This window comes from Amblyomma maculatum, chromosome 3, assembly GCF_055883805.1.
Source record: "Amblyomma maculatum isolate TAMU_Amacu chromosome 3, ASM5588380v1, whole genome shotgun sequence".
In the NCBI taxonomy this organism is placed as follows: Eukaryota; Metazoa; Arthropoda; class Arachnida; order Ixodida; family Ixodidae; genus Amblyomma; species Amblyomma maculatum.
Window position 1 is genome coordinate 116,549,766 of NC_139346.1, and position 27,392 is coordinate 116,577,157.

The window sequence follows — 27,392 nt, forward strand, 5'->3', positions numbered from 1 at the left end:
GATTTTATCCTGATAAGTATGTCTGGGCTTGACGCATGTTTTTGACGTTGCTCATGTGCGGTGATATGATTAGTGTATAAATTAATGTGTGTTTTCCTAATAAAGACAGTTGTAAGTAAAAAAAAAATCAGCGTCGTCATTTTGTACCCTCTTGCTCTTGTCTATGTCCTTTTGCGCAGTTGATTAAACATGAATGGTCACCAACTAGCCCAAACCTTTGTTCTTCTACTGATCATAGTTCTAAACATCGTACACAACGAAAGACTGCAAAGACCTGGTATCAAATGCAGATCCTGTCCTGTTTTTGTTCTTGCAGGTTACCTAGACACTGCAGCAATTCCTCAATACAGGGTGCACCAATTTAACTAAGCGCGTAGATTTTTCATAGTCTTTCGCTTTATAGTAGTGCTTTTCCCCCGAGCACGATGCGTTTAGTGGATAGTGACAATAAAACCTATTTGATGAATTGCATTGGCATCCTTGCGTGACTACACAATACGCGAGCTTCGTTCCCACGTCGCAAGGTTGTACATGATGACTGGTCGCATAGAACTGGACCTGCCACATGCCTTCAGGACTGCGGCTGGAACCTACAGTTTGCGGCATATTCAGGCTCTCTTCTTTGCCCGTTTGGTTACCTCCAATGAGATTTGACATCAATGCCACTGTCATTCATTGCTCTTTTCGTTTTGTTACTTTATAATGCCTCGAATAAAGTATGTCATTCATTCGTGCACTACCAGTTGTCATGAAAAGTGCCCTTAAAAGCTCTCGGGTGGAATTTTGTGAAGGGTAGTATGGAGGGCGCTAGGTGTAAGTAGATCGTAGTGAAAAGCTAATTAAGTAGTCGTGGTGTCGCAGCTACGATTAAAATATTTAAAAGGAAGAAATTAAACTTTCTTTCGAAAATAAATCAAGTGAGTGTTAGGAATCATTCAAAGTAAGGACTGGTATTTGTTTCGTTGTGCCTACGTAAATAATTAGACCACATTAACTAACACGCTTTATAAATATCGCTCTATACACGCAGAGCTCTTAATAGAAAAACTTTTGAGCATTACAAATGTGATCTGAACCATGTGTTTAAAACGAGGTAGCCTTAGCATAGCCCCGTGTACCCGAAAAAAACAACAACGAATAAAGCTTTGGAAATTACCGCATATAAGCGCGCTCTGTGGGCCATAGTGCGTCTATACTACAACTAGCTAAAGCGCTGCCAGTTCGCTCTTTCTTATATGACTACACTAGAGCTCTGTATTACCACTGGCTCGGAGACGAGCGTCAAGCCCGACGTCCTCCAGAAAGCAAGCAGCACCTGAGAAGCCTTCGGTGTGAATATCTGCTGTGGTCAATGTCCACGGATTTGGATTTCTAGCCTTGAGAGAGGATCATAGGAAATCCATCGCAGAAAAACGTCTGTAATTCAGCAATGACTTGTGGTGGTGGAGATGAAAGCATATACTGATACAGTGAAAAAGGTGCAGGATGCGTGCGGGGTCTTTAGTTCTGACGTTTAGTGCCAAGTGCCGCTGCTTTTTAGCGACTTTTGTCACCCAGTTGCGAGCTGTGCAGTGCAGCTTCCCAGGTCTCCGGTGAGGGACAGAAGGTGGTCGGAAGGCAAGGCAGGCGGCCGTACTAACGAGGAGCAAGTACAGGCTAGGCAAAACAACGTTGCGCCGCATAAAAAAAGAAAGCAAATTTCGTTTATCTCCCAATAACAGGTCAAACGTTGGAGCTATCAGAACGGTCTAGAAAATGAAAAAATTATGTTCAAAGATACAGAATATAGCGGAGATAGCAATGTGGATGCATGCGCAAGAATTGGACGGCCTCGTCTGCGTCGTGGCTTCATGTCAGGTATCAACGCCCCGGAAGCCACCCTCCAACTTGCGTGAGCAGTGATCAAGGGTTCAACAGTAAAGTGCAGCTTGCAAAACAGTTGAGGGCTGCTTCAGGGAAGCAGGAATAAGACTCTTCCAATAGACCCAATAGCAATTTGAAGAGAAGTGAACTAATCACGTCATTATGAAGGATCTTGTGTATGTTGTTTTAATTTAATTCACTGCACAGTATGCTGCGGTGATTCCAGAGCGTGAATAAATGTGTGTGCTTCTTGCGCAGACTTGCCGTCCTGTCCATTCATCTCAAATTATACTTACCGCGAGAGCTGTTTTAGTGCTTGTAACTGTCCATTGGTTTTCCTATTGATGCCGAACTCCGAAAAAAACGAGGATCATTGATGCTGGCTCATTTATAAGCACGTTTTGTGTCATCGAACTGACATTTTACATAACTGCCTATTTCTAGCGGCAATGCAACTGGGCAGAATTTTGGATCAGAGACCACAGCTTGGTTACAGTTCCTGGTCTCTTGAGTCTTGATTTCTCGAGTGCGAAATATTACGGTGAATGCGCGTCGCTTCCACGTTATGGCGTTATGGCTTGATATTTTCTTGCAGTGCACTTAAAGCCTTTTTGTACATTTCCACCACAGGAAGGCTACGATAAAATATTGTCACGCACCTTAGAACAACATCGACGGAAGAAGAAGATGAATAGTCGGACGATTGTTAAAGGAGAAAGAAGAGCAAAGGTAGAAGGACGTTTGTCGGCTTCATCGCGGTCCTGCTTCAACCGATCCGATTGCAAATCCCCTGTGCGTACTAAGCACGTAACAATATGATATGGCACGGTTACTAAGGTACGCTATGATACTGTGCAATACGATACAGTACGATACATTGTATGATATGGTATGGTATATGGTTTGGTTTGGTATGGTATGGTATGGTATGGTATGGTATGGTATGGTATGGTATGGTATGGTATGGTATGGTATGGTATGGTATGGTATGGTATATATAGTATGGTATGGTATGGTATATGTTATGGTATGGTATGGTATGGTATGATATGGTGTATGATATGGTATGGTATCGTATGGTATCGTATAGTATGATATGGTATGGTATGGTATCGTATGGTATGATATGGTATGGTATGGTATTGTATGGTATAGTATGGTATGGTATATGGTATGGTATGGTACGGTATGTGGTTTCGTATGGTATGGTATGGTATATGGTTTGGTATGGTATGGTATGGTATGGTATGGTATGGTATGACGTCTCGAAATTATAAGTCGGCTCGAGGAACAACGTAATGACAGACTAATTCCGAAAAGCTCGGTTTGCTATAGAAACAGCATACGAGCGTTGTTGCATTTCGCTTGCTTAAATATAAAGCCACCGCGGCTAGGATACGAACCTTTGACCTTCGATTCAGCAGCCGAGTGGTAAAGCAGGTGATCCACGGCAATGGGTGCCATAGCACCAAGTGCCGGGACACTTACCTTTTCTGGGCGTCAAAGCTCTTGAAAAGTGGCATCCAATTACATTCATAAAAATGCTTGCTTCACCACAACCTTTGACAATTTTTCTGGCTCTTGGTGGATTGCGGCTTTGGGGAAGTCAAGTTGTTATAGAAGCCCTTTAGTAAAAGCGTCTCAAGGAAGCTGCGTGTGCGTGACATCACCATTCGTGATTTCTCCTCTCGCATACCTTATATACCAAGACCATGATTATTACTTGCGAATTATTTTTCCCTTCAAAACATTATCGACTTATCCCCTTATCGTCAGCAACTATTTGCAACTATAGAGAGAAACAGCTGACGGTCACCTTGGTACATCAACATGTGCCCGCTTACAACGAATTCCGCAGTGGGAACAAGAAACAAGAAGGGGTAGAGAGCTGCTGTGGCGGATGAGGCGAGCATAACAGATTCTGTATGCATAAGAATATGCCTTGATTAAATCCCAAGGTATAGAGAGTGTTCTTGTAACACGTTTCAAACCTTTTTTCTTCCCTGGGACAAAGAAGTGGGCTGTGTTCAGAGTGAAATATTGAATTGGTCCAGTCGTCGGTGTGTAATTTGGCAAGAAGCTGCAGCACCGTCTCATTGCCCTTAATGCTATTCAATATCATAGTGTTGATGGACGCAGTTGTTGAAAAGGAACAGTTTATTTACAAGAAATAAATACACTCGCCCCCAAAATGAGTGATTCTGAAGGACGCGCAAGCCCAGTATTGGCGCTGAAACAAAGGGAAGACAACTGCACACCACCCTGTTAAAACGTTTAAAGTATGCTACGTGTTTGCTATTGGCTATATGCTCTAGCTCTTTTTGCGAGCAAACAAAGTGAAATATTACAAATACGTTGGCAATGAAGAATACTGCGTACAGCTTCTGTACTCACTCTATGCTTATGAGTATGGCCGCTTTAAAAGGAGTAAGTCAACAAAAAACGGTCCATACCTAAGAAAACGTAGCATATCTTTCAAAGTACATTTCTTACATTAAGAAAAGCGCATGAAGTACGTTTTCCTAAATTATTCTAGCACTCACACTAAACATTCAATAAATATAAGTGGACCTCTACGTTTGATTGCGCGATGCGATGACTTGGTAGCAGACAGAGTTGAAGCTCTCCAGTATTGTCATTATAGATATTTGAAAAATAGCTTCGTTACGTACACGCAAAGAAAAGGTATCGTTTTAGTGATAAAAGCTTCCTCAGTACCGCTTAAGATTGTCTTGGCTTTTGGATGTGGATTTATTTTACGCGATATTAAGGAAACAACCCAAATTGAAAAAAAAAATGAATCTTAAAAGCATACTTGATTTGGTTTTCGGCTAATTATATTATGTAACCTCAACGACGACTGACATATATGTCGACCTTCCTGTAGGATAATAGCTGGGAACAGACATGCGTAACATGCAATAAGACATAAAGAAGCACAAAATATTCCATGACACGTTTCACATGGGGCAATTTAACATAATCTCACGAGACCGAATAATAGCAAAAACGGTCGACAATCCATAAGCACAAACCGCAACAAAGGCAATGACATCAATATTTGTAAATGCCGGCATATTCGCTTCCAGGCGCATTCCGTACTGCGAGGACGACTTCATTCTTCCTCCAGGGCGGTGTCGGTAGAAGACCTCTTAGGGAGTCTCTTTCGCAATCTTTCTCATGGGTGTTGCTTTCTTGACAGGTCACTTCATTCGTGTGACAAGGACACTGCTGCGAGTCGAAAAAGCAATAGAAGCAAGGAAACACCGAAGACAGAAAAAAAATAATAATAATAATTGGCCAAAGGGGCTGCTTATTTTCCTCTCTGCGCGTTTCTGCCTTTACTGTCGTCCAGAGGTATCCAGAACTCGCTGCGCAGAGTGACCGAACGGCGCTCGAAGCGTCGAAGTTATGCAGCTCCAAGGACTCCACGAAACCAGCGCAGCTGCCCATTGTGCCGGGGCCAGTCTCCGTCCGGGGCACTCACAAAGGCGTGGCCGCCACGCCGCCGGCTCGCTAATGCCTAACAGTCCTTTTCCTGTCTCCCGCGCTCGCCTGCGCTCCCACCCTCTCTCCTTCAAACTTTTCCGGAGCGGCCACGCCGGCCGGCGCCTGTGTCAAGGGTGTTCCCACGTTCGGCCGGACACCGGAGCGCCGTTTCGAACGATCCGAGCCCGGACCGAAAGGCCACCTTAGCTCGGACACAGCACACGCCTCTGCATTTCAATGATGTTGCGTTAAGCGTGAGTGGCCGGTTTTGTTGCTCAATTACCCCTTTCTTTATATCTTCTTACTTTAAAGCTGAGCCATGCGAGCAAACCGTGAATCTCTAATGGCAAGGCGGTGGTGGTCAATTGAGACGCCCGTACAGTACTGACGCTGAAAGGCCTGAGGGTGTCAACCCTCCCCTTGCACACCTGCCTCTCGCAGGTTGTCGCATTATAGTAGCCGGCGGCTGTGGTGGTGGCTACATGTTCGCTTCCTAAACAAGCTTAGTGCGCGAGCGGAGTGAGTGCGTAAGCCTCCCGTGAAATGCAAAGTCACGCATACAGGCGATTAATGGTCGATTGTCTTCGTTCCGTAGCCCGGGGGGACGACGTGCCAGGTGAGCATAAATTACCGGTGCATTTAAAAGGCGCCGCGTAGCCAGAGGGAACAGGAAATGGCATAGAAATACGCTCTGCGCTTGATGGCAGGTTTTACGTCATCCGTTTCTCGTTTACTGGCGTTTGTCCTGGAGCTTTCTTTATGCAGTATAATTCGCTCCATGCTTGATGCAGCTGTCGTCGTTTAAGGGAAGCCGAATTCGATCCAAGCAAGGCCTCGAGAGCTCGTAACGACATTACCATACCGTCTCTGGCTCTATCTCTGGCCATCGAAACGGATTCCGGTAGAGGTTGTTGGGGAAGAATCGAATGAGAACACTTCGTGCTGCGGATATCCGATGCATGACTGAGATAACGATCTGTTCGCGCATTACTTTGGACGTAACGTTGACAACAAGCGCCGCTACAGTTTTCCCACGCTTGACGATTGGCACTGTGTTAACAGTGTTTACACATCTTAACGCGCTGCTGATAGCTTGAATATTCCAATGTAGATTTATTAAAAAATTTATGGCGTCTAGATCCGGGAGCTCTCTGGACACGTCGCCTTTTCATGCGCCATTAAATGCGTATACGTTGCCTATAGAAAAGCTAATGAATCGTACACTCAAGCGAGAATGAATGCGTGCTCCCACAAGGTTATTATCTTACACGGAGCTCTGTGAATGCTTGATGCAAATGGGAGACGATTCATTCGCAACATACATAAATACTCCGCTTGCAGGATATCGACTGCAGGATGAAGTCGTTGTCTTATACTGGCTGTAGAGTGTATAGATGTAAATGCAGGCAACGGTGGCAGTAAGCTTTTAAAAAGGCCAGAGTTTTTGAAATAAAATTATCTCTCGGCTGGGAAAGGCCTACAAAATTATATTTGCGCTGTTAACGCAACCGTTGCCGCCCTGGTGCTGCAAGTGCTCCTTACAATCGACGTGATAGTTTGAATTTCATGGTTCATACCTTTAGCGTGGTTTCTGGTGAATCAAAATGACACCATCCTGTTCCCAACCTCTCCATTTGTTAATTTAGGAAAATAAGTGTCGTATTTAGTGGATTTAATTAGTTGTTAGTGAAATAATTTAACTAGAATGCATCGCTCGACTCAGTTCTTTCGTTCCTTAACATGCTGGCTAAATGTTGTGTCCGCATCCAAGACAAGGCAACTGCGGACGGCCTTTCAACTTGAAGTAGCTAATGTTCTGGGCCGCTTCTAAACCAGCCGCCGGTCCGTGTGGGCTGAAGTCCGGTCCATATGTGACGAGAACCTTTCTCCCTCTCTCTCTGTGGAGTGTTTCTCTGTCACCTTTTGCACTTCCCATTCCTTGAAAGTTCAGTCTTGCGTGCAAGCTTGGTGGCCGTGTTCCCGGGGTTACGCTTCCTCTCCTCTGTAGTGTCAGTGAAAATGGAGGGTGTCCCGGTCCTGTGTGTTCCGCGCTCCTAAAACTGTCGGTAACTGAAAAGAAACAAGACCACATGTAAGACAGACTCAAGCTCTTGCTCTTTCTCTCTCTTCCACTTTATTGCACGTGGAGCGATGCAGAACATAACAACAAACATGAATACTTCGTTGTACACCATTGCAGGAAACATCAAGGTCAAACGTGTAAACTATGGAAGCAATGGGAAAATTTCGGTAGGCACCATTTATTCTGCGAGTCCAATTTTGGTGCACGGGAATTTTCCTGTTAGTCGATTGATATTTCGTTTGGCGCAGACAGTGGTGTAAAGACTTGTTTGATAACACAGAGAAAAGTATGTTATTTTCCAGCCAATAGGAGGATGCAAGGTTGGTATGTCGAAAGGACAGCTGTAAAAAGAGTTAGGACAAGGAAGTATTCAGGTATATAGTTGGTAATAATCAGGTATCATTATGAGAACAACATAAGAAGCCTTTGCGCTGAGATACGCCTGATACAACCTTGTGTTCAGTGACATAACTCAGCGCAGAAGCTATCATGTCAAAGGCATGCAATGAGACAAGATTATCATAGTGAGCAGAAGGGTTAGTTGGTGCGTGGAGTAGCAAGAAAAGTTACGTTGGCAACTCAGTCTATCTGTAATGCGCGAGTAATGCCTGACACGATGCTATATACAAGAATGCAGGTTACCTCATTGTCCTTAAGATATGATTACATTCTCCTGGAAGATAGGTACCTCTGATCCGTTTTGAAAGTCGAAAAAGCAGGTAAACGTTGCACCGCCAAATATGGTTAGATATGCTTCAAAGTAAACTGCAAATTGGAAAAAAAGATTATGTTAATCTCGTTCTACTCTCTTATGTCAATACGCTATGTAGAAAACCCGTCGTGTCTCATATGAAATTGTTTTGCTGAGGAAAAACAGTCGAGATATAGAAGGAAGTTGTTTGTAATGCCTAAAAAATAGCCCGTTGGTCTTTTTCTTCGTGACGTCAGAAACGCTGGCATCTGAACTGTTAGCCACACAAGGCTTTGTCGCTGCACTAGAAAGTGTGTCGGTCTTGTCTGAGTTGTGCACGGCTGGAGATTTATCCTCGCTTTGAAATCACACCAAATTATTTTCGCACTATAGCATGCCGAGCACTACGAATGTAAGGTAACTGTGTTACGTTGTTTTGTTTATAATTTTTCTGTCATGCCTTGGCTAAATTGCATTTACAGAAGAAACTAAAATGAGCGTCTGTCGACTGTGGGAGCCTATGCGTATTTACAAATCCTATTTTTCAGCATTTGTCGCACGCCTTAATAAAGACCAGATTCCTTAAACGTTTCTGACGCTACGATCATTCGCCTTCACTCATCTGAAATGATTCTGTACAAATATCAAGCTTTGGCAGATCAAACTAGAAAAAGGTCGTAGTCATTAGAAATATTTCAAGCTTGAAGTTTGCACGACCGCGCTGGCTGTGTGCTGTACGAGTTGTGACTTTCAAGGGCGTGACTTTGGCAAGCACCGCCGAACCATACGTTCGTCTCATACACGTGCTGGAACCGCGTTTTGCCTTACGTGCCTCGAAACACTGAATGAATAAAAATTATAAACGAGCGTGCAGTGAAGTCCCCGTCGTATAACGGCGATGAATCTGAATGCCGGGGATGATGGGAAGCTACAGCACGGCACGGGTGTGGCGGCCATTTGGGACGCCCGTCATGGAGCGGACTGGCGACGACTCTAGCCCGTGCCGATGTTGTACGCCAGGAGTGAGTGGTCAAACAAAGGCAGCGCCTTTTCCTCAACTTGCCCTTGCTGCGCCGCCCCTTGACCTGCCGGCTGGTAGACTTGTTGGGGTGGAAGACCCGCAAACCCGCCAGGAGACGTGGATGTGCTGGCCGTCTTCTTCTTTTTCAGATAAGGCTCTTCATACTTCTTGGGATCATAGAGACCATGGTCGTACAGGTCCGGGTTGTAGGAGCCATCCTCGTTCTCATCATCGTCCTTCTTTGTCGATTCTGTGGCAGAGCCAGCAAAGCCCGCTGGTGCTCCCTGCTGAGCTCCGGTGTATGCCGTTGGCGCTTGCTGTGGGTATCCTCCGACTCTTTGAATGGGGTACGCGGGAACTTGGGGTGCCGCCGCTTGTCTAGGAGCAAAGGATGGGGCTCCCTGTATCGGAGGCCTGAAGGAGTTGTAGAGCGGCACCTGTCCACCACTTTGAGGGGCGAAGCTTGGAGACTTCAGTTGGGCTGCTTGCTGAAGGAAAATCGGTGGCCTCTGCGTAGCTGGAGCGGCGCCGGTGGGAGGTCCATACTGGGAAAAGCTCGGTCTAAACGCTGGAGCGGTGGCAGTGGCGGGTGCACCCGTAGGCGAATACTGCTGCTGGGGAGGTGGCCGTGGCACGAACTGCTTAAGGAAGTCCGCGAAGTTTGGTTTGGTGGCGGCCCTCTGGGCTTCCTGGGCGAACAGGTTGGCTATGCTGACCTTGGGCTGCGCTTGCTGCTGTTGCAAGTACTGGGCGGGCACGTACTGCTTCGAGGGGGCAGCCGAAGTCGGAGCGCCGGCGAACGGTGCTCCTGGTCTGGCTGTTGCTGCAGCGGGTGGATAAGTACCAGGCCTGATGAGGGGCAGAGGGAAACCCTGCTGCTGGGCGAACGATGGGTAACTAGGCTGCTGGGATGTTGCTGCCGGAAGCTGAAGACCCGCGAAAGGCCTTGAACCTTGCTGTGGTGCAGCCTTGCTTGCAAACTGTGGTACGTACGGAGCTGGCCGCGCTTGAACTGAGGGGGGCGCATAAGGTGCATAGCCGAAGACTGGGGGCTGCCTGGCTGCCGATGGAGCTCCTTGGAAAGGAGCGGTAGAGGGAGCGGGCTGGCTAGTAGCAGCGGGTCTTTGCTCAGCGAGGTGCTTGAAGAAGCTCGGGAAGGCGAGGTTTTCAGTGGAGAAGTTTGGCACCAGCGAAAGCACAGGAACCTGTTCAGCCCCGGACGACTGGGAGGGAGGAGCCGGCCTGAACTGAGGGTATGCTGGTGGCCTGAATTGAGGAGGTGGGCTTGCGGGTGCGTCTGAATAGCTGGGCGGCTTGTATTGGAGCGCTGCGCTTGTGGGGGCACCCGAGTAGCTGGGCGGCTTGTACTGGGGCGCTGCGCTTGTGGGGGCACCCGAGTAGCTGGGTGGCTTGTACTGGGCAGGTGGACCAGCGGTGGCCACAGTCGGAGCCGGAGCAGGCGCAGGGGCAGGGGCTGATGGCGCCGGAGCCGAAGGGGATGCCGACACTTGCTGCTGAATATGTTCAGGAATGGTGTCTTTGGGTGCTCCTTCCTGATAGATGTCCCCTTCCGCCTTGAAACCGTCCTTGCCCGCAGTGTACTTGATGATCCTCTGACGACCAGACGCGTCGATGAAACCGTAGGAGCCCTTAACAGTGCCGTCAGGCAGCCTGGTCTCCTCTCGGAAACTGCCAGTCTTGTCCGAGCCCTTGCCGGTGTCGTATCCGAACTTGTAGTCACCCTCGAGCTTGGCTCCGATGCTCACGTAGTGCAGCGGCGCTGCCTGGAAAGTGGGCAGCTTCACTTCCTCGGCTTTCGCTTTTTCAGATGTTTGCGCCGCGGCCTGAGGCTGGGATTGCTGCTGAGGCTGCTGTGGCTGTGGCTGTGGCTGTTGCTGCGGCTGCTGCTGAGGCTGAGGCTGCGGCTGATACTGGGGCTGATACTGGGGCTGGTACTGTGGCTGGTACTGCGGCTGAGGTGCTGCTCTCGGAACGTAGCTCTGAAAAACGCGACAAGAAAAGCATGGTTGAGCTGATATTGCCCTATAATATTTTTCCCACTTCATAACTAGACCGGTTTCTAAACCTACAAGTCAGCTTCAATGTACGGCAGAAATTACTACAGAATGGCGGCGTAGACTTACTATGGGGAAATAGTTGGGAGCAACGCTGGCACGTCGCCTGGCGAGAAGACGTGCATGCGACGTTTTTGGACGTACCTCCCTTACATGGCAGAATTACTATTGAAAAGGAATTAAATTTCATTACTAATTGCTTTGCTGAAAATTGCAGAAATGTTATTAAATAACATTACTAATTATTGCTCCAAGAAAAGTGATGAAATTACATTACAATTTAACAACTACAGCAATTCAACTACTTTTAAATTAGTTTCTAGTTTTCATCTAAGCAAAATCTGAGTAAGGCCAATAAACAAAACCACTCTGCAGACGCGACACACATTCTTTCGTCTTGCTGCCAAATTATTTCCCAGACAACTATTCCCTCCTCTTTACTAGAGCCCATGTCATTGCAAAATTAAGACAACGGCAACCAAACAACAAGAACAGCAGCATGATCGAATGTCGCTTGCCCAGAGCTGCCTCCGCCGTTTGAAGTGCCCAAAGAGCTTGATTATTTTACTGCTTCCATGGCCCCAAGAACCGACCTCGGCACCTTACGCTCAGTAAAGCTCAGCAAAACCATGGACCCTTCCGCTTTCCAACCCCTCCCTCCACCTCCCCCCCCCCCCCCTTTACCCTCTCGTTTCGTGCTACCGAGTGTAGCCAGGCCCCACTAGGGCCTAGCCTACGCAACAGAGAGTGTAACTGTGTGCTCCCAACTAGCTTTGAACTCCGGCCGTCTTGAACCCTCTGTCCCTTCGGCAGCCTTTCGACGCCTTACCTCCTGCTGCTCGCGGAATGGTTGCCTTCCTTGTCCTCACGGTGTCAGCTTAGATTTATCCCCAAATCAATTAAAGATGCTCGAAAATCTGTTCTCGCGCAACGGCCTGTGCGAGCGTGGGTCACGTGCGAAGCTGCGTGGACGGTGCGGAGATGCATGCACTGCACATAATTATAATCTCTGAGGCAGGTTCCGCCGCAATTGTGCATAACTTTATGCCTCACAGGTAAGCTGACTTGAAAGTTTTGCAACTGACCTACTGTGCCCGTGTCGTGTCATAGTTACCAGAATTGGCTTGTAAAGACGAATTATTCTGCCAATTGTAAATAATCGAATTTTCCCGAGTTAGGTGAAACATGAATGACACAGAGTGGATGAAACACTCGTTATGTCAGTAGTCAGTGTACATCAGTTGCGAATGCTCTCTTTGTCTTTGTACCTTACAATCTTGCAGATCATTCATTCTAATATATTTGTTCTATAAGATAGTCTACAGTGCCAACTAACCGGGTCCTCCGTGCTCTCGGCTACTAAGCCATTGGACTTGTCTTATATACTGGCCGCGGCAGTTGCGTTCCGATGGAGGTGGAACGCAAGCAGCCCGTCTACTGAGCGATGTAAAAACACTTTAAACTGGACGTGGTCGAAATTACCTAAAGGCTCCCGCTACGGCCTCTGCATAGCCTGAATCAGTTGGAGACGTTAAGCCTCTTAAGTCAAACCAAATGATCAACAGTGCCACACATGACGCAATTTAACCAACCAGCTATGTTTCCAAACACTTTCCGATCCATCTGTCGCATTTATTGCTTTCTCTTGTACATATGCTATCATTCAGTGAAATAGTTTTCCAGATCATATTGTGAATATGTGCGACCTGGCTGCCTTTAGATCAAACTGAACTACCACTTTTTATTACTAATGTGTCATTGTGTAATTGATTGATTGTATTGATGTGCTTATTCATTTATCTATCGATTGTTTCTGCATTCGTGATTTAATGATCCGCGTGCTTATGCAGCCGTGTGCGTCAGTGCGTCTTTCTGGCAAACACTTTGCCACTGCACCATTCAAAACACGTGCTTGATTTTGATTAGGTAACGGAGTAAACTAGTAACTGCCGCTAATAAGTGTAAATAACAAGCATCGTCGATACTCACAACACCAGCCGATGCGGAAGGTGGCGGTCCCTGTGGCTGGAACCCCTGGGAGACGAAGCCCGGCCTGGGCTGGGTGGGCGGGATCACCTGCTGAGGCACGAACCCTTGAGGCAGGTAGCCCCTCTGGCCAGCAGGTGGCCCCTGGGGAGGGCCGCCGGCGAGCCCCGACCCGTACGGCTGGAATCCCTTGTAGCCTCCGTTCAGAGGCGGTGGGCCTCGCAGGTACTGCTGCTGGCCGGCACATAGCGTAGCCGACACAGCCAGCAGCCATGATGCCAAAAACTGTGCAACAAAAATGGAAAAAAAGACACACGATAGTTTAAAAAGGAGGCTCTTTAGTAATTTGCTATTTCTTAATTTCAAAGGCTGTTAAGACGTACCGGAGGGATTTACACACGGGGTTCAAAATGACGAAGATGCAAGAATGCAAAGTTAAGACCGTAATCCCTAAAAAGCAGATAATATATAATAAGAGAACATCAACTCCATCTATAAGCATAGGAGACAAAGAAAATACAAGCAGCGTAAATATGCCAAACTCGCAGGAATGCAAAATAAGCATAGAAATAGAGCCGGACCGCGTCCATATTCTTAATGGCCTCAGTTATAATTAACTGAGACCTCAAAGCAATAGGGCATCAATATGTAATTCGCAATAATGTCAGAAGCTTCTGTTGTATCGTCGCGAATCATCAGAGAAGCACCCTGAAGAGCTCGCCACATTTTAATGCAGTCATGAAAGAAAAAGTTATTAAGTACAGCCTACCTATTTTGAGCCGTTCAACAGTTTTTGTGAAAAAAAAAATAAATCACAGGTAATCAGGTTTACCGACTGGCGCATGCTGAGGTTACCATTACAGCAGCGTCTTCTCATTTTTTTTTTTTTTGCCCATCTTGTTTTTGTTTTTTCAATTTTAAAGCTTCGAGAGGAGCGTGCGGTGCTGCCCTAGAGACCTGCCCGAGACCGGCCATTCATTCACAGATCTTTATTCATAAGGATGGCCTGAGACCTAGAGGCCTGGCACGCCACTGACGGTTGCCGCCCTCGGCACCAGATGTCGTCAGTTGTTCTGCGACACGCGCATCTTTTGGTTCCTGTAGCAGCTCCGGCGGTTCGCCTTGAGTAGCGGAAAGGTTCTTGTGCGTTGTGCGTTTGTGGAGACCGAAATGGGAAATCAGTCATTTTTGAGGTCATTCCGGAGGCCGACCGACATAACTTTCCTCTCCCACTCTTGGCGTTCTCGCCCCCTCTTCTACAATCTTACGACGCTAAACTGGAGCGCTACCGAGGGATTATCTTTGAGGATTAAATTTGGACAATTACGTAAATGGCCTGTGCATTCGATACTGACCTTAATTTTTGTTATCGGTCTGCAGTAACGGTTCGAAACGAAAACAAAATAGCAATTATTCAGATTGATTGCAAGGTATGAACATACACTCCGCGGTTCATTGTTTGTTTTCTTTTATCGAGTCTTCTCCCTGTGCAGTTATGTTCTCACCTAATATTCTGTACATGCTTCGTTTTTTCGCGGGTTTCAAAGTGACTTCCAAAACATTATTTGCCTTCCGTTTCTCAAACATAAAATTTTACCCTGCGTCTAGCTCCCAATAATGAGTCAGCTTAAAAGTTAGGCTGTAAATATTGTCCGCAGCAAGCTTTTTGATACAAGAAACACAAGAATCGTTATTTCCAGATGATTACAAAATCCATTAGGTCTCATTCTCGCTCACCTTCTCTAAGTCAAATACGGCATAGCTCATCATTTCTTACAAACTGCCTTTAAACTACGGTTCATCACTGCCAGGGCATCTTGTAGAAATTATTTATTCTATTGGATCCTAATAACAGCTACTGGTATTATGTACGCGTAATATACGATCTATCATTATAAACGGCGTTTGCCTTTGCATTTATCTGCCTCTCGTTTAAAGAAAACTACCTCCACTCGTGCATTGTCCGAGAGCTGGAAGGGTGGCTTTGCCTAATGAAGTTGAGTACTGCGGCGTAGCTAGCCTATCCAGCAGCGTAGAGGATGGCGGATCGGTCACGTAACCAATACGTTTAGCTTCATCCAGCACAGAAATAAGATTGACCAAATCGATAGAAAAATGAGACAAGAAACAAACAGTGGGGACAGAATTTGCCGATGAAGTGCTAGGAAAAGAAAAACTTCTAACTATTGCGGGGGTCCTGAAATCCCGAAAGTAAAGAAACTATTCTGGTCTCTAAAAACATTAGGAAAGCCTGCGGAGAACGATACGCAATCAATAGTGAGTTAGTGCAGCAATGTTAAATAGCCTGCCATCTACAATTAAAATAGGTATCTTGATAAGACTTGCTGGTGATTTTGTCGGATTTTGGAGCGCTCTTTCAGTCGCTCTTTCCAAAGTTTATTTATTTTGAAAACAGAAACGTTCAACTGGTGAGAGCGCAATAACCGTTTTGGAATGCCACTTTTATATAAAACACCGGTGCCTCAACTATTGCTGCTCAAAAAGTTATGCTCAAACTCTGTCATCATGACTTACAACCCCTTGAATCAATGGTATACATCATTTCTGATATTTTTTTTTTCTCTGCTGCGACTATTCTCTCCCTCCAGAGTTATGACTTCCCGCCGTGCTTACCTTAAAAGGAAAAAGAAACTGATTTCCCATCCTCCTTTTTTGTTCCTGGCGTTTTATTATTCGCGCCTCCCACCTATTCCTCCTCTCCCTTTCTCACTCTTTTTTTTCTTCGTGCCGAGTCCAATTCAACCCAAATTTCTACAGACTAATGCTAACATCCAACGTGCAGCTAACTCTGGAGGTTTCGTTACGGCAAATACAGAACCTATTACAGTCAAGGCCAGCAAAGGGCGATAAAGGAGGATTAGAAAACAGGTTGCTGGGGCGTTTCTTCTACTAGTCTTCGAAGGGTCCCACAAGGTAGCTCCCATTTTGGCGCTTTTATCAGCGAGGAGGAAGATTGTACGCCGCGTAGTCTAAATAACGCATGAAAGTGCAAGCTGGACAGAGCAAAAACAAAAAAAAAAATAAAATAAAAAAGAACTGGAAACCTTCTCCGGCTGCTCGGGCTCCCTTGTTTGGTTTGTACGGAAGGTCGTGATCGTTGCGATAGCGGTCACTGCGGACAGGTCGAGGCCGCACGGGTGTGCCTAAGCTTTAACGACTCCAGTTCCACATAGTTGACGCAAGCAAGTTATCGAGCTGCGATTGACGCTCGCGTCAAAATATACGTAATTTTATGAAGATAAATTAGCAAATAAGTGCGTGAAGACGAGAGCTAGACTATTGTTTCGTAAACATTTCCACTTATGAAACATTAATTCAGAAGAGACAAAAAGACGGGCATAGAACTCAGAACTGCGGTCTTGGTTGCGTCACAGTTCTGGGTATTATGAACCCCCTCGCACCAAAAGCTTATTTCTTGGGACGGGCACAAGAAATGGTGCTGAAATTGTGTTTATGCTGCTCCTTTGTGTTACCGTGTTTCGCGCTGTTTAAGCGTTTATCACGCTTACCAAACTAGATATTAATCGATTCGATGTCAGCCGGGACAAATACGAGCTACAGCTTGTTAACTGTTATCTGGGAGTTGTCACGGCGTTAGTCGGCGACAGTAATTAGAAACTCCTGCCTACATTGAACTATATATGTATCTAGAATAAGGCGGGAAGAAGACGTTCTGTCACAAATTCTACCACAGAGGAGGAATAGATACCCGTCTTTGATAACAGCAGCAATTTTATAATCTCCGCTCTCAAGATAGCGATAAGTATTTAGCGAACAATAGTTTTGGTAGATGGGGACCTCTGCGTGTTCTCTTACTGGATCCTGCTCCATTATCCTCCTCACAGCCACCGTCGCATGTCGAGGGCCTGTGTCCGCATTAAACGGGATTCGTGATATATATATACCTGCCTCTCTCCTCTGTCGGACGCCGTTTCCGGTCATCATTTCAAGAAACCAGCTCGCCTTTGTCTGACTTCATTTAAACACACCTTATGGAGAAGCAAAACACACACAAAAAAAGTCTGCTTCTCTATGCGATCAATTTTAAAGAACGCGACCTTCTTGTTTGATTAGAGTTGGCAGTTGTAAAGGAAGCTAAAGACTCCTTTCCTCGCTTCGGGAAATTATGCTTCAACAGGATACATTTGGCCACTATATTCTCACCGAGATAGTACTGTCTTAACTTGACGCAGTAAGGTGAGGTCAAAAATTGCCAGTACATTTGCCCCTTTGCTCCCTGCGCAGCTGGTCATAATAGTTTCAAATATATATATATACACGCGCGCGCGCGCGTGTGTGTGTGTGTGTGTGTGTGTGTGTGTGTGTGTGTGTGTGTGTGTGTGTGTGTGTGTGTGTGTGTGTGTGTGTGTGTGTGTGTGTGTGTGTGTGTGTGTGTGTGTGTGTGTGTGTGTGTGTGTGTGTGTGTGTGTGTGTGTGTGTGTGTGTGTGTGTGTGTGTGTGTGTGTGTGTGTGTGTGTGTGTGTGTGTGTGTGTGTGTGTGTGTGTGCGTGCGTGCGTGCGTGCGTGCGTGCGTGCCACTCATTTAAAATGCATTCCAGAAAGATTCCTGTGGACCACTATATTTAACCATCTAATAAATAGGCGTACATGGTGCACCAATATTCAAAGTAAAACCAATTTCGTGGTGACACTGCTCAAGGTTATTACACTACACTCTCACACACACACACAAAGTGAGAAATCTCTACATCCCGTTCATCTCTACCATGGGTGCGGCTGCGAGCACTCGCCCTTGATATTCCAGAATGAGCGAAAATGGCGAAATAAATTCCTGCTGGCGGAGCCGGCCGGCATTCCTGTGTCTCGTCCTTTTCTTTCTTAGTTGCCACTTTTCTTGCTGCATTGTGGCAGCCTCGCCTCCAGCCGAGGCGCTCATTTTTTTAGCACTTGACTGTTTCTTCATCCCCTGCCATTACCAGATGTTTTCCTTCTTAATTTTATTTGTTGATTGAGTGCTGCGCTCCGATATGCCGGCTTAGCTGAGGGCGGCAAACAGGTAGTCTGAGCCGAACTCACCGCTCAGACACGTGCGTAATATCGAGTCGTGCATCAGCGAACCCGAGGACAGACTCTTATCGGAGGCAGGGCGTGGGCGCTCGCCAAGTGCAGGCATCTGAAAGCGAGTTCCAGAAGGCGCCGGTATACCGGCACCGGTCGCGCCTTCTTTTTCCGTCTCAGTATGCGTTTGCGAAGTTACTTATGATCTCAAGAAAAGCAAAATATTACTGTGAAAACCATTCCGCTGATGCCTGTTTATTCGTGCGAAAATTTTTTTCGGAGGTGTCACATCTGTGGCCAAGAATAACAGTGTTTTCAGGAAATAAAAGTGGGAGCCATTGTATCTAAGTGCGGACAGGTCGAGGTGGCTGGGGCGTCTTAATTAAGGGGAATTAATTTTTGCTTCTTCTTAAAGTCTGTTTAAATGAAATCAGGGAAGGGAGAGATATGGTTTCTTCAACAGAGGGCTGGAAATTTCTAAATGGAACACGCGAATTAGTGCATAACGCTCTGAGGTATTACATGGCATCAAAGGTACTGTGGGATGTTTTTCTGCAACTTCGTTCCTTTTTATTTTCATTTGTAAACATCATCGTAGTACACAGCGTTAAGAGATATTCTGTAATTGTACAGCTAGCATTTTAAAAAAGATCGTTGCCTTGTTCGTAGCTGCAGTAGCGGCACGGGTTTGGTCTCCGTTCTAAGCCCCAAAAATAAACTCGGTTTGAGAGGAATACTGTGGCCTTTTATAATCTTTTTCCAAAAACGTTGCCAAGGCCAGGCTTTCACAGAAAAACTGCATGCCCGAGCTATGTCTGAAAAACAACATTTATATTAGTGCGAAAGGATAGTTAGGTCCGAGCAAAAATCTTGCTTGTGCCTCGCTGGTTGTCATAGCAACTGTGACGTCACATGTTGTCGAGCCACAATGGCGGCGAGTGGGATGACGGCCGGCACAACAGAAACCCCTGTGGCAGAGCCCCTCACACCTATTGCCTCTGATGAGCCATTTTGGCGGTGTTGCCTCTGTCATAACATTTCTCCTACGATTTAGCATCCATTTTCTAGTTGTTTTTTTCGAACCGACGACAAGGGTACTTTCAAATGAATGCCGCGCATTAACAACGTTTATCACGTTTCCAAACTTTGTGCCATACTCTCAAAGCTAAACTGCCAAGCAAAGTCGTGCCATATCATGGTAAATATTGTTTGCTGATGACTTTTTGCTGATGAGGGCCTTCAACCTTGAGTTGAAAATAAATTGAATTGAATTGAATTGAATTATTCGGTTTAAGCGAAGGTTTAAACACCGGGTATATATATACTTTTTCTTTGTGTGTGTATCATGCTGTTCATGTGCAGCTCCCAAGTGCATGCAAAACGTTCAGCTTTTATTAATGCGAAAGGATCTCTTCGAAGATGAGCGGCCGGACTGCGAGATGTAGACATAACGTATCATAGCACGAATCAATAATAAGAAAAAGATCGCATATACGCCTGGACTCGGGACACCATCACTCCGTATCCCAGTCAAGCGCACAAACCACTACGCTATGCCAATTTCTTCTTCCTTTATTGCCTGCTTAGACAACAGGACACAAATTCAAATCAATATACACAATGCACCACGACGACTGCCTGACATCGTCTCCACAATTCTGCTTGTCTACCATAAGGACCGTACAGGAGGACATAAGCTTAAAGTACGCAAGTGGGGAAAAAATGAACTGACTATAAATGAAAACACAAAAACTAAAATAAAAAAGATAGAAAGATCTAAGCAAAAACAAAAGGAAACAAAAAGATAAAACGCTGATAAAAAAAGCAAAGCCGTCTGCGTCTAAAAAGAATGAAAACCAGAATGAGCTCATAACGGAAGTCGTAGTGATTCGCATTTCCGCACCCATGGGGACCTAAGTGCGCCCTACTAATAGTGCGACTGTGTCAATGTTCGCTGATGGTGTCTTTTCTTAAACATAATGCAATGCGGCAAAGCAACTTAAGAACTTTCGTAAAAGCTGCAGGCCATTAGATTCTTAGTCTTTTAGTATTTCGTCCTTCGATCAGACAAGCACATCCACATTTGTTGGTGTAAGCTCGTCAGCACGAACGAATACGGGATTCAAATTGCGGAAGATTCAAAGGGAGACGTCATATGTCACGTCATCTTACGAACGCATCATGGCACCACTGAAGACAGAGCAGCTAACATTTTTTGTCAAGTAGACGCAGATATCTAAGCAGATGTCTATAAGCATCTGGCTCCTGTGATGTTCCGTAAAAGGCGCAGAAAGTTAGCATTTCCATTGGCCAGCTGCACGCCACAGAGCAATATGCCGAGGCCCCGTTAGCGGTTCTTGGAAAGGTCTCTGCACTGGCCGGGGTTTCAATTAGGAAGTCTACTTAATTGAAGAAAGCTGGCACAATTTTTCCACACACCGTTGCACGCGCGGTGTAATATTGTATGCGGCGGAAGCAGAACGCCAGCTCGAGTCAGTCGTATGGCAGCGCTCACGGCTGATCGATTCAAGCGCGGAACGGAAGTGGGAACGAAAAATTCCTTCACGGCGAGCCCCGGTTTCTTTGTGCCCAGCGCAGAGCACATTTAATGCGAGTAAAAGAAGCGGGATAAGAATGTGGAGGTGCACGGGCAAAAAGAAAAAGAAAAAAAAAAAGAGGAGGGGGGAGGGGGGTGTTGATTGACAAAAAAAAAGGGGGGTGGGGGGGGGGGGCTGATTGAGACGCCGCGCTAGTGCTTAACCTACTCTAATTCTGGACACATGGGGCCCTGCTGTCTGGTGACGGCGCCGATAACCGTGCACAGTGCGGGAACGGTTGTAAACCAAGTACAGATTTGAGCTTTGCGGAGAATAAACCAACAACAACAACAAAAACAAACAATGTCCCTACAACGTACCTTTGTGAGCGTGATAGTGAAAAAGTGTGGACAGAGGCTATAGCAGAACTGTTACGCTGGCAAAACATTAGGCATGGCTTGATGCATGTACACGCGTACACAAAAGACACACGATATATGTAAATACAATACCCCTTATTTCAGGAGCAGTCTTGGTTCACCTGATCATACGAGTACATTACTACTTTTTTGTCTGTTGTGTTTCTTGTCCAACAGTGTTGCTTTAGCCCATAGAAATATTTAACATTTCAAACGATTATCGCGCCAGTAGGGAATTTCCCGTGACACCATTTATAAGTCTCTAACTTACATCAACGGCACAGCTAATGCTTGTTATATCTAAAATCTCTCTGCTAAGGCAGCCAACCAACTTCGTCGTCACTTCCCCACCTCCTCCCGCCTTTTTTGCCTTGATATATTTGCACCTCTCCTCACGCAATGGTGACCCACATTCTCCGCTGATAAAGTACTTCCGAGATCATTTGATGGGCGTTTGGGGATAGGAAACATTCTCCCATGAGCCCGTACATGACATTAAAGGGCGTAAGCTTCCTTTTAATGCGCTGTGTCCAGCATCTCTCAGAAAGAATTTCAGGCATTATAAACGGAAAGGGGAACATCGTAAGCGGCAGGAGGCACTGTAAGTTTTGCTCCATTGCAGGCGCTTTGAAAACGGAGTATTATGCACGCGTACCTCAGCTTATTTGAAGACGAACTACATCTGTTTTAGCGCACTAGCACTGAAACCCCTCTCGCGCATTTCGCCGATGAAGTGCTTAAAAGTTTTTTTTTTTTTTTTTTTTTTTTTTTTTGGTGAAGGAGAACGACCAAAGAACAGATCGATACGTTCCATTTTGTTGCTATCCCTGTTCACAATTCAGCTTAGGGCAGAAAATGTAGAACTACAGCTGAAGCATACGCATTTCTTTCTGCTAACAGCCTCTTCGGTTCTTTCAACAGCTTCCGGGAGTATCCTTCTCAGCAGTGCGTGCACCGCTGCGAATTGCTGCCCTGCTTTTACTCCGCCGTTTACACAGAGTTCTATTTGCGCCCAAGAGTCTCACAGCCTTTGCTCGCGGAACACAGGCGTTGGCATACGCACGTCAAAAACGCAAGATACGAAAAATGTTCGGTATCGAACTGAACACACGGTACAATGGAGCGCGGCAGCCTGCACGGCAGCTTATTTTTAGCTTCCGCAAGGCACGTGTAATCGAACGGTGCGCAATCTTCGTAATATCGGTGTAATGCACCATTGCACCGCTTATGTGTATGATTTAGCGAAACGCGAAGGCTGCCCAAAAAGGGCCACGATAACGGCACGCGGGCTCTGTTAACCCGAACTTTCGGCTAACTAGACGGGGCCAGGCGCACGGTGCGCGCAGCTTCGTGATCGACCGGCTAACTCTGAAGCTATATACTAAAGGAAGCACGCAGCTAGGAAATAGGAAAATGGAAGCTGTTAGCGTAACTGGTTCGGGAACAAGCGAAAATTGCGGGGTGTGTTTTACTCAAGCCGTAATATAGCGTTGTAGTCAGGCGGAGTGGTGAAAGTACGCTTGCGAGCATCTAAGTGGCCTGTAATGGTGGCCTCATTACCTGGTTATAATACTATTATGACAATCGTGGTTGCTGTGTTTGCGAGAGCCGGCACTTTGTGCCAGGTGATGAGAGCCTGATAGAGTACTTTATTGAATGCTTTAATGCTCCGTTCAGGCACGTTGAGAAAAGAACGTTCGGCGTTGATTGCGGAAAATGATTTTGTCTCTATGTGAATGCAGACAGTAGTGCAGGCGTCCTTGCCTGTACCGGCAGCTTAATTTCTTTTCTTTTTTTATTTTTTGTTTTGCCGCCCTCCCTCGCAAAATAATTTCTAATAAAACCGCTATAGTCATGAATGGTGACCATGCGAAAGTATACGATAATAGCGGAGTAATTGAACTTGATAAGCGCACTTTAGCATGTCTTTTCGACGTTCTACTAGATCGGAACCTACTAGAGAGAGAGAGAGAGAGAGAGGGAGAGAATGTAATACAATAGAAAGGTAGGGGGGTTAACTAGGCGATGTCCAGTAGGCTACCTTACACGTGGGGAGGGGAACAAATAGGAGAAAAAGGAAAGAAAGAGCACCAAGGAAAGGAGTCTGTCTCATGTCCAGAGATCTATAATAAAAGGGGGTAAAGAGCCTACGCTAAGATCTCGAACTCAACTCCGAGTCCTTTAAAAATTTAAGGAGCGCCTTCACAGCTTTCCTGTCTGATGAAGCTGTCGTCCAAGGGCCCAGAATCTTAGCTTCCGTAAGAGGGCGAGAGTCCAAGCGACGGAGTGCGGCAGCCAGGAATTAAGGCACGCTCATGCTACCATATATAAAGCCTGCATCTCAAAGGCGACAACGTCAGCGCTGCTGTTTGATGCATATGCACGTCACTTCCGATCACTTTGCTTCCAAGCCGCTGTAAAAGGCTGGGCTGAACAGTGTTTTATCGATTGTGCTCAACTCGTGAACGATCAATTGCCGCCAAAAACACATCGTTTCGATTTCTCAAGACAGATATATACGCGGTCCTCTTTCAGGATACTGAAAGAGCGTTCGTATTAGCGCATTTGGCGGAGCAGCTTTTAGTTATCTGATGCATATGATGGGCTTCTTCGGCGTTGGAATTGAGTTTTGTAAAATATTGTTAACGACGCTTACTAATCTGGACTAAGCATGATGCTGCAGTTGAATGCGGGCGTGCGCGCTCTGGTTCGCGTGATATATACTAGAACAAACCGACAAGAATATTCAAGAAGCCTTTTTGATATCTTTACATATCTTTGGTTTAAGAACTGCGCGAGATGCGTCGGTGTTGTCTGCTCATGTGCAGTTTACACCTCGGCTAGAACGTGACAGCGTTCAATTAAAAGGCGATTAATTACCCGACCTTAACCAAGCTTTATTTTTTTTTTTCATTTCCTTTGCTGGGTGTGAGGCTGTATTGTAAAATTGTAGCCATTCAACATCGCGGCAAAGTCCATCATCATCATCATCATCATCATCAGCCTGATTATACCCACTGCAGGGCAAAGGCCTCTCCCATATTTCTCCACTTAGCCCGGTTCTGTGCTAGCTGCATCCACTTGACCCCTGTGAACTTCTTAATCTCATCCGCCCACCTAACTTTCTGCCGCCCCCTGCTACGCTTTCCTTCCCTTGGAATCCAGTTTGTTACCCTCAGCGACCATCGGTTATCCTCTCTTCGCACTACATGTCCTGCCCATGTCCGTTTCTTCTTCTTAATTTCCACTAGAATGTCAGAAACTTGAGTTATTTCTCTGACCCACTCTGCACGCTTTCTATCTCTTAATGTTACCCCTACCATTTTTCGTTCCATAGCCCTCTGGGTTGTCCTCAACTTAAGTAGAACTCTCTTGGTTAGCCTCCACATTTCAGCCCCATAGGTGAGTACAGGCAAGATGCAACTGTTGTACACTTTCCTTTTGAGCGATACCGGTAAGCTGCTAGTCATAATCTGCGAGTGCTTCGAACCGGCGTTGTACTTTAATATCTGGAGTGTCAAAAATAAGCTCGGAAACACCAGTTGAGTTGGTTTTTTCCACGCTCCGCATTGACAACATGATGTCGATCGAATTTATAATGGCGCAAATAAATACGCAGTTTGCGTATTTTATTACTTAGGGGAAGAGAATTCGATTTGGTGACGATACCACGCACAGCAGCACAATTGTACAAATGGGAACCGCGGGGCATTCAACTCCATCTCACATCATTAAAAATCACATTGTTAATGCTCGATATCTTCAACAGCAGTACCTATATTCAGAAAGCTTAAAAAACTGGCCTCACTTTCATTGCTAACGGCCTTCAGTATCGCGGTTGTCCATGCCCTAAGACTAAAATTAAGTTATTAATCAAGTTCATTAACAAGGTTCTAGTTAACTATATGACGGTAGTACATAATTCTCTCCTTTCTGTATCTGCACTCCGAATGCACAGACCACACCTAAGAGCGTCTAACAATTTTTCAAAAAAAAAAGAAAGAATTTTTTTTTTCAATATCTCATGATCAAAAGGATGCATACGACAGTTCGAATGTCACACACAGTGCCGTACTTATCGGGTTATAAAGTGCGGGCATCACCTCGTTTCCTTCTGCTTTTGGGGAGCATTTTTCGTGCAGCCCAACCTTGAGAGTGTTCGCTAGCGTCACACCCAGAGTAGCGGAAGCTGCGAACGTGCCACGTAATGGAATGCGATCGAACTAAGCAGGGCGCTGGGCGAGGACCTACTCGATTGTGCAGTGAGAAGGATTTCTATACATCTAAGCCGTAGCCCCACAATTCTAACAATTACGAAGAATAACAACAATGGTATATACAGAATATAACTATACTTAGCGCAGAACACACAGAGTGAGAATATTTTCCGTTGTCACGTCATGCGCCATTCGTGATGACGTGCCCCACCCTTGGACGTTGAGGCACCTCTGCGCCCCTGCACCGGTTGTCATGTGCCCGGGAAGCCCACAAGCAGGTTTTGGGGCCACCGCTGCCGGCGGCCGCTCGTTAATTAAATCCGACTCCGTTTCCTCGACCAGCCCCGACGGGCAGTCCGAAAGCCACGTGAAATTATTTCACTCCGGAACTAAGTGATATAGGGCGGGAGCTATGCAGTATGGCGAAGAATGGATGGAAACGGAGAAGGACCACGGCGTTCCTAACGTAATGAAAGTAGTCTGGGAGATAGGTGCCTCGCAGGTGGTGATATATGAGTGCGGGTACCGATATCAATTAGGAACTTCAGGCGTTACTACAAGCGTCGTGTGTGAAACGTTGGAATAGTGAAGCAGCTCATGTATCTTTTTCATTTCGTGCGCGTTTGTCGATTTCAATGACAAGAAAATAAATAAGAGGGTTCAACGAAGTTTTTTATGAAGGCAGTGTGTATAAGTTCTTTGCACTGCAGTAACAAACTTGGGCCAGCAAGGAGGCATGATGAATGTTTTTGGAGCTCAAACTGAGACCAACTAAATAGAACTGCTCTTTTATGTTGATATTTTCGTTTTATTTTTAAGTAGCTCAGTTCCGATATAAATACCCTAAATATAAAAGTACCACAGCTAGACGGAAGCATGTCCGTTCCTCTAGTCGCCCTGCTTGTGATTCCTGGGACAGGCGTCAGGCTTAATTCTATTGTGATCATTTGAACGTGCAAAAACCTATGCCAGGTGCTATGCTCTATTTTACATTTTCGTAGGATTGCTCTCACTTTTTCTTTTTTACTCATTTTCTATCCGGTGCTGATCTTCTGTGCTGTCATTGTCTCGAACAGTGCGGCATCACAAAAAATTAATATTGGCCGTTCGCCTCATATTTTATGGACTTCTTGAGCAATCTGCCTCTTGATTCACTACGTGCTAAAATTGTTTACTGTTTATTCACAATTATCCCGTAGTGACCCTCTCAGTGAGACGAGGAAGGTAGTACAGTGCTCAAGAAACTAATCCCCGATACGTTTACCGAAAAAACGACAGAACTCCTTGTTATTTATGATCCCCAAAGTAGACGAATAATCTCACCAGACAAGAACAATTTTTTTCTCTTTATTGCACAGCTGATTTACCTACATACACCTCTCATCAAGCTTTTCGTAATTTGAAACGTCGCTTCAGCACGTGTCCGTATCGTGCGAACTCCTACGTATTAGATTCGTGTCAGAAAACAGCAAGTGAGAAAAACGCTTTCCCGGAAAAAGCAAACACTTTCGCGTGTTCTCAAAGCAATGTTTTTGTTTCTACATTCTAGTGCAGCTCATCTGGGGTCCACTCGTTGCATAAAGTAAGTGAACAGTTTAAAAAGAAATAAAAGGTAATTAAGAGCTGCAGAAACCACACAAAGAGGCCCATTCGGTCCGAAATCACGTTATCGCTGTGTGCAGGTCAAGGATCCCACGCACCCCTGCCGCTCTGTCGCTTTGCATTAACCTCATGCAAAACCATTGTATGTGTACTGCTGTTTTCTAACAAAGAAAAAATTAAGTTGATCGATTGGCTTTGCTGAGCAATCACAGCTAGTCGTTTCTACGTGCCTCGCACGTTGTATTGAAAAGTAATAAAAACAAATAAGGCAAAAAAAAATCATTTTTGGCCGCTTTCTGCAGTTCACAAGAAACAGGTGGGTGCGCTGGACGTGAATAATAAGATGAAATGTGTACACACTAAACGAAA

At 45.7% G+C, this 27,392-nt stretch overlaps 1 protein-coding gene across 1 annotated transcript in view; it reads right to left on the bottom strand.

The window, feature by feature from the left end:
- Window positions 1-9,119: 9,119 nt before the first annotated feature.
- LOC146195770 (uncharacterized) overlaps window positions 9,120-27,392 on the bottom strand; it is a 57,024-nt gene continuing 38,751 nt past the window's right edge. The window contains exons 2-4 of the mRNA XM_084596274.1: window positions 13,212-13,493; window positions 10,564-11,147; window positions 9,120-10,479 (exon numbers count right to left, since the gene is read on the bottom strand). Coding sequence (XP_084452400.1) covers window positions 9,120-10,479; window positions 10,564-11,147; window positions 13,212-13,493 — 2,226 coding nt within the window. The remainder of the gene's footprint in view (window positions 10,480-10,563; window positions 11,148-13,211; window positions 13,494-27,392) is intronic.